The 13,298-nt window shown below is 38.6% G+C and overlaps 2 protein-coding genes across 2 annotated transcripts in view; both read left to right on the forward strand.

Annotated features, from left to right (window-relative positions):
• Positions 1–3,927: 3,927 nt before the first annotated feature.
• Positions 3,928–9,649, forward strand: LOC121650659 (interleukin-1 receptor type 2). Its single transcript, XM_042002267.1, has 10 exons — positions 3,928–4,078; positions 5,031–5,143; positions 6,176–6,434; positions 6,662–6,836; positions 6,950–7,115; positions 7,460–7,558; positions 7,639–7,704; positions 7,807–7,942; positions 8,473–8,618; positions 8,855–9,649. The coding sequence occupies exons 2-10, from the start codon at positions 5,059–5,061 to the stop codon at positions 9,004–9,006; spliced, it is 1,284 nt and encodes a 427-aa protein (XP_041858201.1). The 5' UTR covers positions 3,928–4,078; positions 5,031–5,058; the 3' UTR covers positions 9,007–9,649.
• Positions 9,650–11,380: 1,731 nt separating this feature from the next.
• The window catches only part of zmp:0000000936 (interleukin-1 receptor type 1), a 40,769-nt gene continuing 38,851 nt past the window's right edge, over positions 11,381–13,298 (forward strand). Inside the window, exon 1 of the mRNA XM_042002261.1 lies at positions 11,381–11,527. The gene's annotated coding sequence lies outside the window, so the exon portion shown is untranslated. The remainder of the gene's footprint in view (positions 11,528–13,298) is intronic.

Below are 13,298 nucleotides of genomic sequence, written 5' to 3' on the forward strand. Positions count from 1 at the left end.
AGTGTTGCAGAATTCATCACGGTAAGGTTAGCTTAGTATTTACTAATCCTAAGGTATGAATACTTAAGAGATCATTCCAAACCTGTTACCACAGCCCATGAGCTGTTACTCCTTTAGGTTGACCACAACAAATGATTAACACTTTGGTCAAAATGACTGGCTTGGCTTTGAAACTCGTGAAGCATCCTTAATTCCTGAGGTTTCAGTTTCATGCTTCATAACAAATGACAATGGTTTGAGGTTAATACCATCAGCTTAGAAACACACTATGACTGTTTAAGGAGGTTGCTGCATGAACTGCCACACCAATCCTTAATCAGAGAGCAATTAATGCAATAATTGATCTCCAAGGGTTTAAAAAGAAGAAAATCTTTTTTAAAAGAATCTGTGTTTTCCTGTCTTTTATTGGTGGAGTTACTAGTTAGCATTAGTTGCTTAACACTAGGAATGGAAGCAAGTTTTCTGCTATAAAAATATTTCTACAAAATTATGTAAAATTAAAGGTTAATAGTTTTATTTAATACATTTAAAATTTATAATTTAATTTATCATTTATAACAACACATGTGTATAGATAGATAGATGGATAGATAGATAGATAGATAGATAAATAGATTATATTGCCAAAAGGTATTGGCTCACCTGCCTTCACTCTTATATGAACTTAATAAACATCCCACTCTTAATCAAATGAGTTCAAAAAGACATTGGCTCACCCTTTTCAGTTATAACAGCTTCAGTTCATCTGGGAAGGCTTTCCACAATGTTTAGGAGTGTGTTTAAAGGAATTTTTGACCATTCCTCCAAAAGCACACTTCTGAGATCAGACACTGTTGTTGGACGAGAAGGCCTGGCTCTCAGCCTCCGCTCTAATTCATCCCAAAGGTGTTATATCACGTTGAGGCTGCATTCTGTGCAGGCCAATCAAGTTCAACACACCAAACTTGCTCGTCCATGTCTTAATAGTCCTTGCTTTGTGCACTAGTGCACATTCATGTTGGAACTGGAAAAGGCCATTCCCAAACTGTTCCCACAAAGTTGGGAGCATGAAACTGTCTTGGAAAAAAAATACCAAAACAATAATCCCCCCTCCACCAAACTTTACACTCGGCACAATGTAGTCAGACAAGTACTGGTCTCCTGGCAACCACCATACCCAGACTCTTCCATCAGATCGCCAGATGGTGAAGCGCGATATGTCACTACAGAGGATGTCTCTCCACTGATCCAGAGTCCAGTGGCGACGTTCTCTACACCGCTGCATCAGAAGCTTTGCATTTCTGCCGACCTTGGGCCTACCACTTTGTGGCTGAGTTGCTGTGGTTCCCAATCACTTCCACTGTGTTATGATACCACTGAGAGTTGACTGTGGAATATTTAGGAGCGAGCAAATTCCATGACTGGTCAAGTCACAGTACCACACTGGAAATCACTGAGCTCCTGAGAGCGAGCCATTCCTTCACAAATGTATATATATATAAATATATATATATATATGTATATATATATACATATATATATATATATATATATAGGAGGCAATATGTAAAGCTGGGAAAACACACATCCAACACCTGCATGATTATCATCTGCAGTCACCAGTCTGTCAAACTCCTGACGTTTGCAGACGATACCACCCTCTTTGACCTCATCTCTAGTTGGGATGAATCCGCCTACAGTAGGGAGGCTGGTAGGCTGGTGACCTGGTGCAGCAGAAACAATTTGGAGCTTAATGCTGCCAAGACAGTGGCGATGGTTGCAGACTTCAGAAATAACACAGCGCCTCCCTCCCATATCACCTTCCATGACTCTCCAGTCACAACTGTGGAGTCCTACCGCGTCCTGGCAACCATCATCTCCTGGGACCTGACAACATCAACTCCATTATCAATACAGCTCAGCAGAGGTGTGTGTGGCAGCTGAAAAAATTCAAGCTGTCAAGGTTGATGTTGGTGCATGCTCACCAACTCCATCACCATCTGGTACCCTGCAGCCACCATCAAAGACAAAGACAGACTGCAGCACATCGTCCAGTCTGCTGAGAAAGTGATCGGTTGTAATCTTCCCTCTCTCTTGGACTTGCACTCCTCAAGGCTTTGAGGTGGGCTGGAAAGGTCATGGCTGATCCTTCCCACCCCGGTCACAAATTTTTCATCCCTCTGCCCTCTGACTGTGCGCCTTTAGGAGCAAAACCTCAGGCCACAGTAACAGTTTCTTCCTGTCTGTCACTGAACTCATTAATAAAGCCTTCCTCCATACTTATAACAAATTCCTTGTACATGCAAACTTACTCGGCAATAAAGTCCCTTTCTGATTCTGATATAAAAAACTATATGAAAGTGGTTGAATATGCGTAAGTTAGCTTAAGATGTTTCTGTAATGTGGTTACACAACCCTTCAGTGATTTTCCCCTCTCTCATGTGCTGATAGATGCTGTGTGTATGTGAGCACATACGTGTGTGCCTGTGCTTAAACAAACAGAGACGTGCACCATTAACGCAAGTGACACATGATAACAGAGAGCAACAACAGTAAACAGTGAAACTGATTCACGGACTTTTTCAGAGTGAACCTGATGCAAATTCATCTGGATTTTCTTCTCTCACCATGTATGTGAGGATGTTTTTTTTTCTATACTGTGCATGTGAATGCTGAAGTGTCAGCAGACATGAGTGGTGAGCTGTACAGAACACTGTGTTACATTGGGAAACCTGAGAAATTTCCATCTCATGAGGGGTGGGAACCTTGAAAAGAGAGCTCATGTTCCCATGGGCCGATAGAAACTGGTCACTTGTTGCTGACTCTAAGAATTACCACACCTCTGGGACCACCACGCTCACCCCTACGCTGTGAGTACACTCTGCTAATCCTATGCTACACTGTATTTACACATCCGGGTAACTAATCGAGTATATGATTTTATACTGAAATACCTTTACAAAGTATTACTAAGTAGCATATTAATGGGTTAAAAATGCTGTACAGCAAAATTTGTGGATTCTATATAAAATCTATATATTTTATACAAAAATGCAAATTTGAACATACAGACAGAAATGATTAGTTATGCATACATGCCTTAATATGTATATTTATATATATATATATACTAAAATATTTGCACAAATGTGAGAATCTGAGATACTATATATATTTATATATATGTATGTATGTAGATATGTGTGTGTAAACCACTGGGAATTGTGAATTTTCAACTTTTTTAACTAATAAATCAATACTTTACATCAGCTGAGTTTCCATTTACTCTTGAAAATGTCGTAATGCATTGTGACTCATGCATAGAAATAGTCATTTACAACTTTGACACTCCCACAAATATTATGACAGGACCACCCACTACGCTGACACTCCTACAGATTTTATGAATGGGCTACCCTGTGATGACACACAGAAACATAGATACTAATCAGGGAAAAGGTTGATTACTCATGCGCATGGATCTGCATGTGTTTGAGAAAGTGATGACAGAAGTCAGCTGAGTATGGCCATTACTGGTGCAGAAGCAGAAGTGAAAATCGGCTAATTTCCATGGAAATTTTGATTTAGCTCTGTGGCTTTTACGACACTCAGCTGAGAAAAAAAGGCCAACTTTTACCATATATTGTACGGATAAAGTCTGAATACAATATAGAACTGACATTTGGTTTAGTGTGTCAGATCAATGCATGTGTTACAACATAACAGTTATAAAGAAAAAAAGACGTTAAAATAAACATGGTAACAGATGTTTAAAATGTATTTAACATGTTATAAACAGAATAACTAATATCCACAAAGTTGCAGACTGCAACCAGCTCTATATGGGGCGGCAGTGGCTAAGGCGGTAGAGCAGGTCGTCCAATGATCGGAAGGTCGGCGGTTTGATTCCCGCTCCCGCAGTCATCTGTCGTTGTGTCCTTTGGCAAGACACTTAACCCTCCTTGCCTCCAGTGTTGGCATCGAGTGTGGATGAATGTTCGGTGATGTTTGGAGAGGCCATAGGCGCGGATTGGCAGCCACGTTTCCGTTAGCCTGCCCCAGTACAGCTGTGGCTACACACGTAGCTTACCATCACCAGGTATGAGTGAGGAGTGGATGAATAATGGTTTCACAATGTAAAGCGCTTTGGGTGCCTTGAAAAGAGCTATATAAATCTAATCCATTATTATTATTATTATATGCTTATCTCCCCATCTCTTTCCACAAATGTCAAAGAAAATACACTAAGAACAAAACAAAAACAAAATAAATAAATAAAATAAAAATGCAATAAATCTCCAATACTTTGATGACCATAATTAAATCACACATATTCCCTGAGTCAGTGGAACATAAAATGTCCTCATATTCATGTAAATCCAAGCATAGCAGCTATAACGTAAATCTAGCCCCATCACGAAAATCTTTGATTTCATTTGATCAAAAATATTAAACACATTACGGATATTAAATACACAATTAATTACATATGTGATGACTGCTTACAATGAATAATAAAATTCTATGACCTGAACCTACAGTAAAAAGAAAGATTTATATTTCAATTGTAAATTTTGAGTTAGTACTAATCTAATAGTATAATATTATTTTGTTGACATCGAATATCAGTGACTTTTAACCATTTAATGTGACTCAGCTCATGACAGTTAAAGCCCAGTTTAAATTTAACTGCAAGTGTGTGGGTGGCATAAGTGAGAACAATTTCATGACGACTTCTCTGATGTCACAACTTTTTCTACACAAAGACTTTAAATTAAAGCTAAATGGCATTTTACGACAGGCTGCCTGAGGAGACAATGGAGAGCTAAACCCCAGGACCAGCATATTCTAAATTTTCCTAAACTTAATGTTGAATTAAGAAAACTGGCATCTTGTAATCCACAGTGTCATAGTTATTTCTCTGGCTTGTTACTATTTTATGTTTGAACATTTACGAGTATTAAGCTTAATATTTTCTAACAAGAGCTGAGTGTATCTGACCAAGACCTCCTCACTAAAATAACTTTTGCTGGTGGATTCTTCTGTTTCAGAACTTTTGTTTTCCTGCAGACTGCCATTATGGTCTGTTTATTTCTGATGCTTATGGTGGTCACGATCACCTGTGCATATGGAATACCTGCACTACCTCCTCTCCCTATAAAAGGTAAGCATGGTTTACTTTGCTTTTCTATTGAATAATGGGTGTTATCAGAAGAGGTGACAGTAAAAGTTATGGATGATGGAGCTGTGAGGAATGCTTTGAGGCACAACGATGTGTCCTTTGAGTATTACTGCTTACTTTATGCAGCTTTATGCCATCGGGTTGTATCAAAGTCACTGTATTTGAAGAATAAACATGTTTTAGTTTTAGGAAACTAAATATTTATTTACTGTTCAATTTCTTTAAGTAGTAAAAATACAACTCTGCTTAGTTTATCAGGGATATACACTCACCGGCCTTTTTATTAGGTACAGCTTTCTAGTACTGGGTTGGACTCCCTTTTGTCTTCAGAACTGCCTTAATTTCTAGTGGCATAGTTCATCAAGGTGTTGGAAACATTCTTCAGTTTCAGGATTGAGATTTGGAGCCACCGGAGCACAATGAACTCATAATGATGTTTCGCAAACCAGTTGGAGATGATTTGAGCTTTGTGACATGGTGCAATATCCTGTAGGAAGTAGATCAGTAGATGCTACACTGTGGTCAGAAAGGGATTGACATGGTCAGCAACAATACTCAGCTAGATTGTGCTGTTTACATGATGCTCAGTATTGTGCTAACAGGAGTGACACCTGGTGAGGTCTACTGCTGCTGCAGCCCATCTGCTTCAAGGTTAGATGTGTTTTGTGTAAAAAGGCATTTTTATCCAGACACCTGCTGCTCACTGGATATTATCTCTTTTTTGTAAACCTTAGAGATGGTTGTGTGAAAATCCCAGTAGATCAGCAGTTTCTGAAATACTCAGACCAACAACCATGCCACATTCAAAGTCATTTAAATCCTCTTTATTCCTCATTCTGAACTTTAGCAAGTCATCTGGACCGTGCCTGCATGCCTAAGTGCGTCAAGTTGCTGCCATGTGATTGGCTGATTAGTTACTTGTGTTAACAGGCAATCGCACCTGCTCAAGTGGCTGGTGAGTGTGATGTTTTGCTATAATCATACTTAGTTTTTACATTTTTGTTTCCACTACAGACGGCTGCAACCAGGTGGAATCAGAGTTGACGATGGTACGACTTGCGGGCGAGGCCGTAATCCTGGACTTCCCGATATTCATGAGCGTTGTCAAAAAACGCAAAATTGTCCCACCAGCAGCAAAATACCAAATCAGCAAGACCAATCAGACAGATGGCATAGTCTTTCACCATGAGGGACGTGTCCAGCAACATGATGAACAGCTGTGGTTCCTCCCAGCTCAGGCTTCAGACTCAGGAAATTATACCTGCACTTACCGGTAACCAGCAACATTTAAATAAAAGAAATCTGATAAAGTGTAGTATCTCTCATTTTCTTAACACAGTAGAGTAAAACGAGATCAACAGCAATAATATCAATATATAAAAATAATAAAATAGAAATACAAAATAGAAGAGAAAGAAAAAAAAAAGAATCCTTGATTCTAAAGACAGATTCTGTCACATATAACAAGACATACTGTATATGTATACCCTTTGTTTTCAGAAATGATAGCTACTGTGTTACTGGGAATATCACGTTACTTGTGTACGAGTCCACCTCTGTTGACATGACACAACTGTCTCATCCACTGGATGCAATGATGGGAGAGGAGCTTAAAGTGTTTTGTCCATCACTAAGCCGCTTCAACTACACTTACACACAGATAGACTGGTATAAGGTATGTGGAACACCAAATTACTCAGCTCTAGGTTCAAGCTAACCATCAATTCTTGTGGTGAAGCTGCTTTGCTCTTTTCTCCACACGTGAAACAGTATGTTTGCTTCTGACAGGACTCCAGCCCCACAGCTCTTCAGCCAGGCAGAGAGGGGAACAGAGGGAGTCTCATCATCCCTGCGGTGAGGCGACCCCATGCAGGTCTTTACACCTGCAAGCTCACAGTGCTCATCAACAACCAACAATACAAAGTCAGCAGAGTGTTCAAGCTCCAAGTAACAGGTTGGTGACTAAAATTTCCCGTTTTAATTTAAATGAACAAATCTAATTAACTAATTACTCTTAAAATATAATAACATACATAAGTCTATGCAAGTTATCTCACTGGAAATATAATTTATGACATCATACCAAGACAATACATTAATGAGTTCTGCTCTCTGCTGGACAAACAGCTGTATTACACTGACTCTGCAAAGCCACAAGACCCAGACAGCCAATCATCTTAAGTAAAAAAAAAAAAAAAAACTGCAAAAACACAATTACTGACCATGGATTTTTGTTACTGTACGATACAAATCAATGCTGATACAACCATCTTTTCTGGATGTCTGCCTTTTTGCCAGGTCCAGAATATGAAATTACTCCCTCAAACCCTGTGCCTGAAGTCTCCACAACATCAGACCCAGGGCTCCTCAGCACCAAAGCCTACAGGACTATTAATTGTAAGTTTTGGACATTTTGAGATTCATATTCCCAATGAGACAAGTTTGATGTAACTGCCTAATTTTGATCTACACTATAGCACTGACAGCTCAACCACCTGTGATCATCTCACCTGTGACTGGAACTGTTCTTGAAGTTTCACCTGGTAAGTGCTGATTACTCACCTATATATATACACGGATATACTCTTAGAGTTTTCCTTTTCATCAAAAGGTCTAATGCTGAATTTTCCTATCTGTCTCTTTAGGTTCAGGCCTGGATCTGTTCTGTCAGGTGCAGACTGAATGTCAAATGGCAGATTCCACTCTTGTCACATGGCTGGTAAATGGCCAGTCAGTAGAGCTATCATACCTTGAAAGACGGGCTCTGCAGGGTGAGAAAAGGTACTTATTCACTGACCCACTCAAATGTGAATTAGAGTTAAACTGAAACCTTAAAATAAAATGATGTAGTTAACAGTGCAAGGTGGTGAGCACCCCCCGAAAAAAAATAAAAAAACAATGTAAAGAGTGTTTAATTTGCAGGAATAGATGATGTTTGACTTTAGATTTTTAATTGGAAAATTAATTTTTTTTTAAATATGTGGTAGAAATTTTTAATTACACCCAAACTTTCATCAGTGATTTTTATCATCTTTCGAGGTATTAAATTAATCCATTCCAATATTCCAAACATTAACATGATATTGCATTTTTCCTTCTGACCTCTGACTAAACACTAGATTTTACCTTTGTGACATGACAAAGCTAATTTGAACCCACTATAATGGAAATTATAGGAGCGGCTTAACTTGTTGCGTCAAACTAAACCACACTGTGAAGATTAAACGCTAACCCCTGATTGCTTCATGTACAGCATCATGATCTATTGGCTAAGTTTGCTTACACGCTTTTGTTTGTTTGAATGTTTCCAGGGTAACCAGGGTGTCCAAAGGCTGCCAGGTGGAGTTGAAACTAATTATTTCAGTAATAACCGAAGAAGAAGAGAAAACGGAGATGAAATGTGTCGCTCAGAACGCAGGAGGGAGAAGTGAAGTTGTTGCACAGATTCAACTGGAAGGTCAGTTGTTTTTCTTCTTTATTGTTTGAATGACAGAGATCAACTGGTACACTTTGTGCAATGAATATATCAAGCAGTTAATCACATTTTAACTTTTTTTTTTGGCTTTTTGTGACCAAACCTGAGTTGTTGAGTAAATAGCCAGGCAAAGCTCTGATACACTGGAAGTTATAAGTTACATTACTGAAAACCATTTACCTGTGAATAAAAATGTTTATTTACCTGTTTCCTCACAGATTCGCCCTTTACTTGGCTGATTGTGGCCGTGGTGGCCGTTTTCTTCTTCCTGACCGTAGTCTCCGTCTTCATCTATGTGCTCTTCAAACCTAAAAGGAAGAAGAACATGGATTACTTTCTTGCTCGACAGAACAGCACCTTCTCAGTCTAGCTTTTATTAAAACAGTTTATGCATTTGTTATCACTGGAGTGATCCTGAATGTAATACAGAATGACCGACCGAAGTGATGTAACAATGCAGTACTCCATCTTAGTTTTCATTCAGATATTTTTCCAGCTCAGCAGCTCAGCCATAAGCTCTACCTTTGCAAAGTGTGTGTTTAGTTTTGATGAGGAACTAAATAAATGTTACTGAGATTGCGGTCTGTGTTGGTGTTATACTGGAATACATTTTACTGAAATTTGTTTACAATATTCTTCCTTTTTGTCAGTGGGGTGGTGAATGGAGTCCAGTTCAGTTTGTTGGTTAAATAAAATCAAATACCTCACTGAGACTGTTGGTGAAAACAGAAACTCAGCTTTTTAGGCATATTTTACCTCTGAGCTGCTGTGTTGGAATCCATTATGTACAACTTATGTATTGGTGTCTTTTTTTCTTAAAGAATGTATTGAATATTCTCAGGGAAACATTTTGTACCAGTTTAATCTCACATTGTGCATCTTCATAATTACTCAAACTTTGACATATTGACAGAAGGATCATTTCAAAAACTCTGAAATTAGTTAATCTGTTTATTTTTTCAATGGAGCATAATGTTATACTCCCAATATAAAATAATAAAGTATTAAATTAGTCCTCTATTAGTGGTCTGTGGTTATTTTTTAAAGATTCTGATAATGGATCATATGTTTGCAGCTGAATATGAAGCAGCTGTCATGGCAGTCTTGTGGTAAGTTTAATATAATTCATTTTGAATGATGCAGCGTTTATAATTCTCTTCAGCTCAGCTCTTTCCAGCTTCCAGTGATAGAATTAAGTTTAAATGTATGAATGTAGTTTTAGTAGAAACAAATCCTGTTTCTCTCAGCTGTTTCTTAGCTCATTGTAGAAGCCCCATCCTAATTATCTGATGTAATTATCAGCTAAAATCTCAGATATAAAATAACAACCTTTTCCTTTTCAGAAGTACTGCATGTTAATTTTTAAAACATATTTTATTTTTTTAATTTAAAGAAATATTTCTTTGCTTTTTGTGGTGGTGCATTTTCTAGCTAGTCCAATTGCTATTTCATTTTTTTTTTATTTAACTTTTGTTTGACTGGGAAATCAAACTTAACTAATTTTCTGAAACATGGATGGATATTGGACATGAGACAAAAATGGAAAAGTTTTTAAAAAATCTTAAATAAAACATCAATTTTTCTACAAGGAATAAGAACTTTGGGATCTTGGCCAAAGTCCACAGGAAAAAAAAGAAACATATATTCTCTTGAAATCGTAGTAAGATGCAATAACAGTTTACAGTTCGGAAAACTGGTCAAAGATTTTGAGTAGCTGTGCTTATAATTCCGACAGATTTAATGAACTGATGACATAAAGCTGAACTTCTTATTCTTTCTTTCTCCGCAAGGGGGCGCTCCAGCGCTTTGAGGCTCTTCAGTGATGCTTTGTTTTGGAAAAAGAAGCGTTTTATATGAACACCGACAGTGAGGGATGCCATCAAGCTGAAGAAGTCCAATGGGGGTTGCTGAGTTCTGCTTGTTATATGTGTGTGTTCCCACAGTGTGCATCATGTAGATAGCATAAATTACATCTGACTGTTCAATTTAACATAAGGACAATGTATCAGCCAGTTGTAGGGTAAAGAGAACCTCAGTGACTTCTGTTGTCACCTGGAGATGTATATACATTTAAATAAAATAATGAACTTGGCCTCGTAGGGGGGTGGGACGCCTCTTTAATATAATGATGCATACATTTGGAGTTAGCTGCATCCAAAGTAGTCCACAGAAACACAGAAAACATGTAAAACTCCACATACAAAAGCTTCCTCCAAGTCCTTGAGACATTAAACCCTCCTGCACACTAAACAAAGCCTGTACACACAACACTTTACTTGTTTAGCGCACATAGTGCGGTCAGAAAGCGAAATAAAACCTGATACATGTATCCAAAATCGAACATCAAATTCCTTCTTTTGCAGATAGGGAAATAAAAAATGAGTGAACAGTTGAAAGTTATCTGCTCTCAGGTTGTTTTTTTCTGTGATGCCACGAGAGGTCTCACTGTGACTGTATTATAAACCAGAAGTATGGAATACCGTTGTACTTGGCTCACACGATTTACTACAGCTGGAACAAATGAATCCAAAGAAGCAGGCTGGTGTCCACAGATCCCAATGTCCATAACACAACATTTAACTGTGTTGCTTAGTAAAAGTGCAGCGACTGCTGTGTTAACAGCATAGTGAGACATGTAAACAGCAGAATCCAGGCTGCTTCCTCCCAGTTATTGCTCAACAGATTAGTACATCTGGCTTTCAAAAGATTCCTGAAAAGGAAATTGCAACATGTGCTGTTGTCTGCTCAGAAGAGGAAGTCAGAGCTGGGAAGCACACGTCTCAGTTCTGATTTACGTTTTTTCTTTTTTAAAAAAGATGCTTTTACTGGATTTATATGAAACCTGAGGAGGCGACAGCCTGTGCAGAAGAAACCAGCAAAACTCTAGACTGGTGAGTTTTCTGTTTTTAGCACTATCACTAAAACACACGACAACTTTAGCTTATAACTGAATTCTCTTAATCCCTGACATCTTTACTGCTGTGTGACGTCCTCCACACCTGCATGCTGTTGAGATTCACTTTGTGATTTTTCTCAGTACTGCATACATGAAAGTGTCTCATGTGCTTAGTACAGTGCAGTTTAAAGGAATAAAGAGTTGTATAAGAGCAAAGTATATACATATAATATAGATCTAAAAACAGCCAATCTCTAAAACAACCAAATAAACCAAACAGACAATTAGACACATCATTAGAAGACAACCTAACAAACTGTTTTTTGCCACTATTTTTACAGAAAATGTACTTTAGTCATTTTGACTGGTGTCTAGCCGCTCAAGAGCAATAATAATTATAATTTGGGGCAAAAATAGACTTTCAACACATTGTCATTTTATTTCTTTGAGCTAAACTCAACCTGACAGTTTTTAGAGATTCTTCACTATTTTTTTTATTTATTTATGTATTTTTTTAAATAACATTACTGCTATCACAGATAAGTTCTGCCATATGACCAGAATGGTCATACAACGGTGACGTTAACTCAGCAATGTTGGAATGTGCATCTGGTGTATCTGTCATGCCTCTCCCCAGTTAGTAATAAGTAGCACACAGCTGCATAAGATAACCGCATGTTTAAATATTTAGAGTCATTGTGTTGCAGTGTGTGTGATTCAGTGCTGATTGTTTATGCTTTTAAATGCCAGTGCATGGCAGTTTCACACTGGCATGCTTTGATGCCAACTTGATAAGTGAAAACACACACAACGTTTGTTCTCTACTTCCCTTACCGGTCTCAAAGGCGTATCAGAGGTGGGTCACCTTTGACCCCACATTCCTTCTTCGCCTTTTAACAAATCATACTGATTCCCAACGGAGGTGCATCAATCCCAATTTAAGAAGGTTTTGTGAAGAAGATTTTGCCTAAACATTTTTTAAGCAGAAGATTGCAAAAATTTTAAAAACTTGCCACCACATTCCATTTTAAAATAGATTTTAACACATTATGTCCTTCAAGGTGGATTACCAAGGGACCTCACGCCGAGTCAGTCATGTTTGTGCACAAACATGACTACTCATCAGAAAAGTTTGAGACCTTTTTGGTTTTTTCATCCATCCACCCACCCACCCACCCACCCATCCATCCACCCACCCACCCATCCATCCACCCATCCACCCATCCACCCACCCACCCACCCATCCATCCACCCACCCACCCATCCATCCATCCACCCACCCATCCACCCATCCATCCATCCATCCATCCATCCATCCATCCATCCATCCATAGTGCACAGGATTGTCTGTCTGGTTTTTTAGTCTCAGGCAACAGTTCTGTCAACCAATAGCTGGTGTTTTGCTCCTCTGGTATCTTTACCAATGTCTTTTTGTGCCTCTGTCATGTATTGATCCATGTGCTGACTTATCTATGCCACTTGCCCGACAAACGTTTTCATGTTGTGGAGAGACAGGTTATCGGCCGATAGTTGGATGGGACTGTTCCCTCCTGAGGATCTTTCAGTATCAGGACTGTCCATCCTTTGGTCAATCATTCAGGATGGGTCTCATCCCTCAGCAGTTGGTTCATTTGTGCTCATGGAGTGAAGTTCGTGTCTTTAGCCAGTAAGTGTGGATCATGTCTGTGTTGTTCAGTTCTTCATACCTGAGATTCTTTGTTGGATGTCTGGTACCATGATTGTTTCTGGGCTTTGTTCAGGGAGGG

The sequence above is a fragment of the Melanotaenia boesemani genome, chromosome 12 (assembly GCF_017639745.1).
Source record: "Melanotaenia boesemani isolate fMelBoe1 chromosome 12, fMelBoe1.pri, whole genome shotgun sequence".
Classification (NCBI taxonomy): domain Eukaryota; kingdom Metazoa; phylum Chordata; class Actinopteri; order Atheriniformes; family Melanotaeniidae; genus Melanotaenia; species Melanotaenia boesemani.

Coding starts and splice junctions, on each gene's coding strand:
- LOC121650659 (XM_042002267.1), top strand. CDS start 5,059: ATGGTCTGTTTATTTCTGATGCTTATGGTGGTCACGATCACCTGTGCA. Junction 6,435..6,661: donor AATTATACCTGCACTTACCG/GTAACCAGCAAC, acceptor CTTTGTTTTCAG/AAATGATAGCTACTGTGTTA. Junction 7,559..7,638: donor AGCCTACAGGACTATTAATT/GTAAGTTTTGGA, acceptor TCTACACTATAG/CACTGACAGCTCAACCACCT.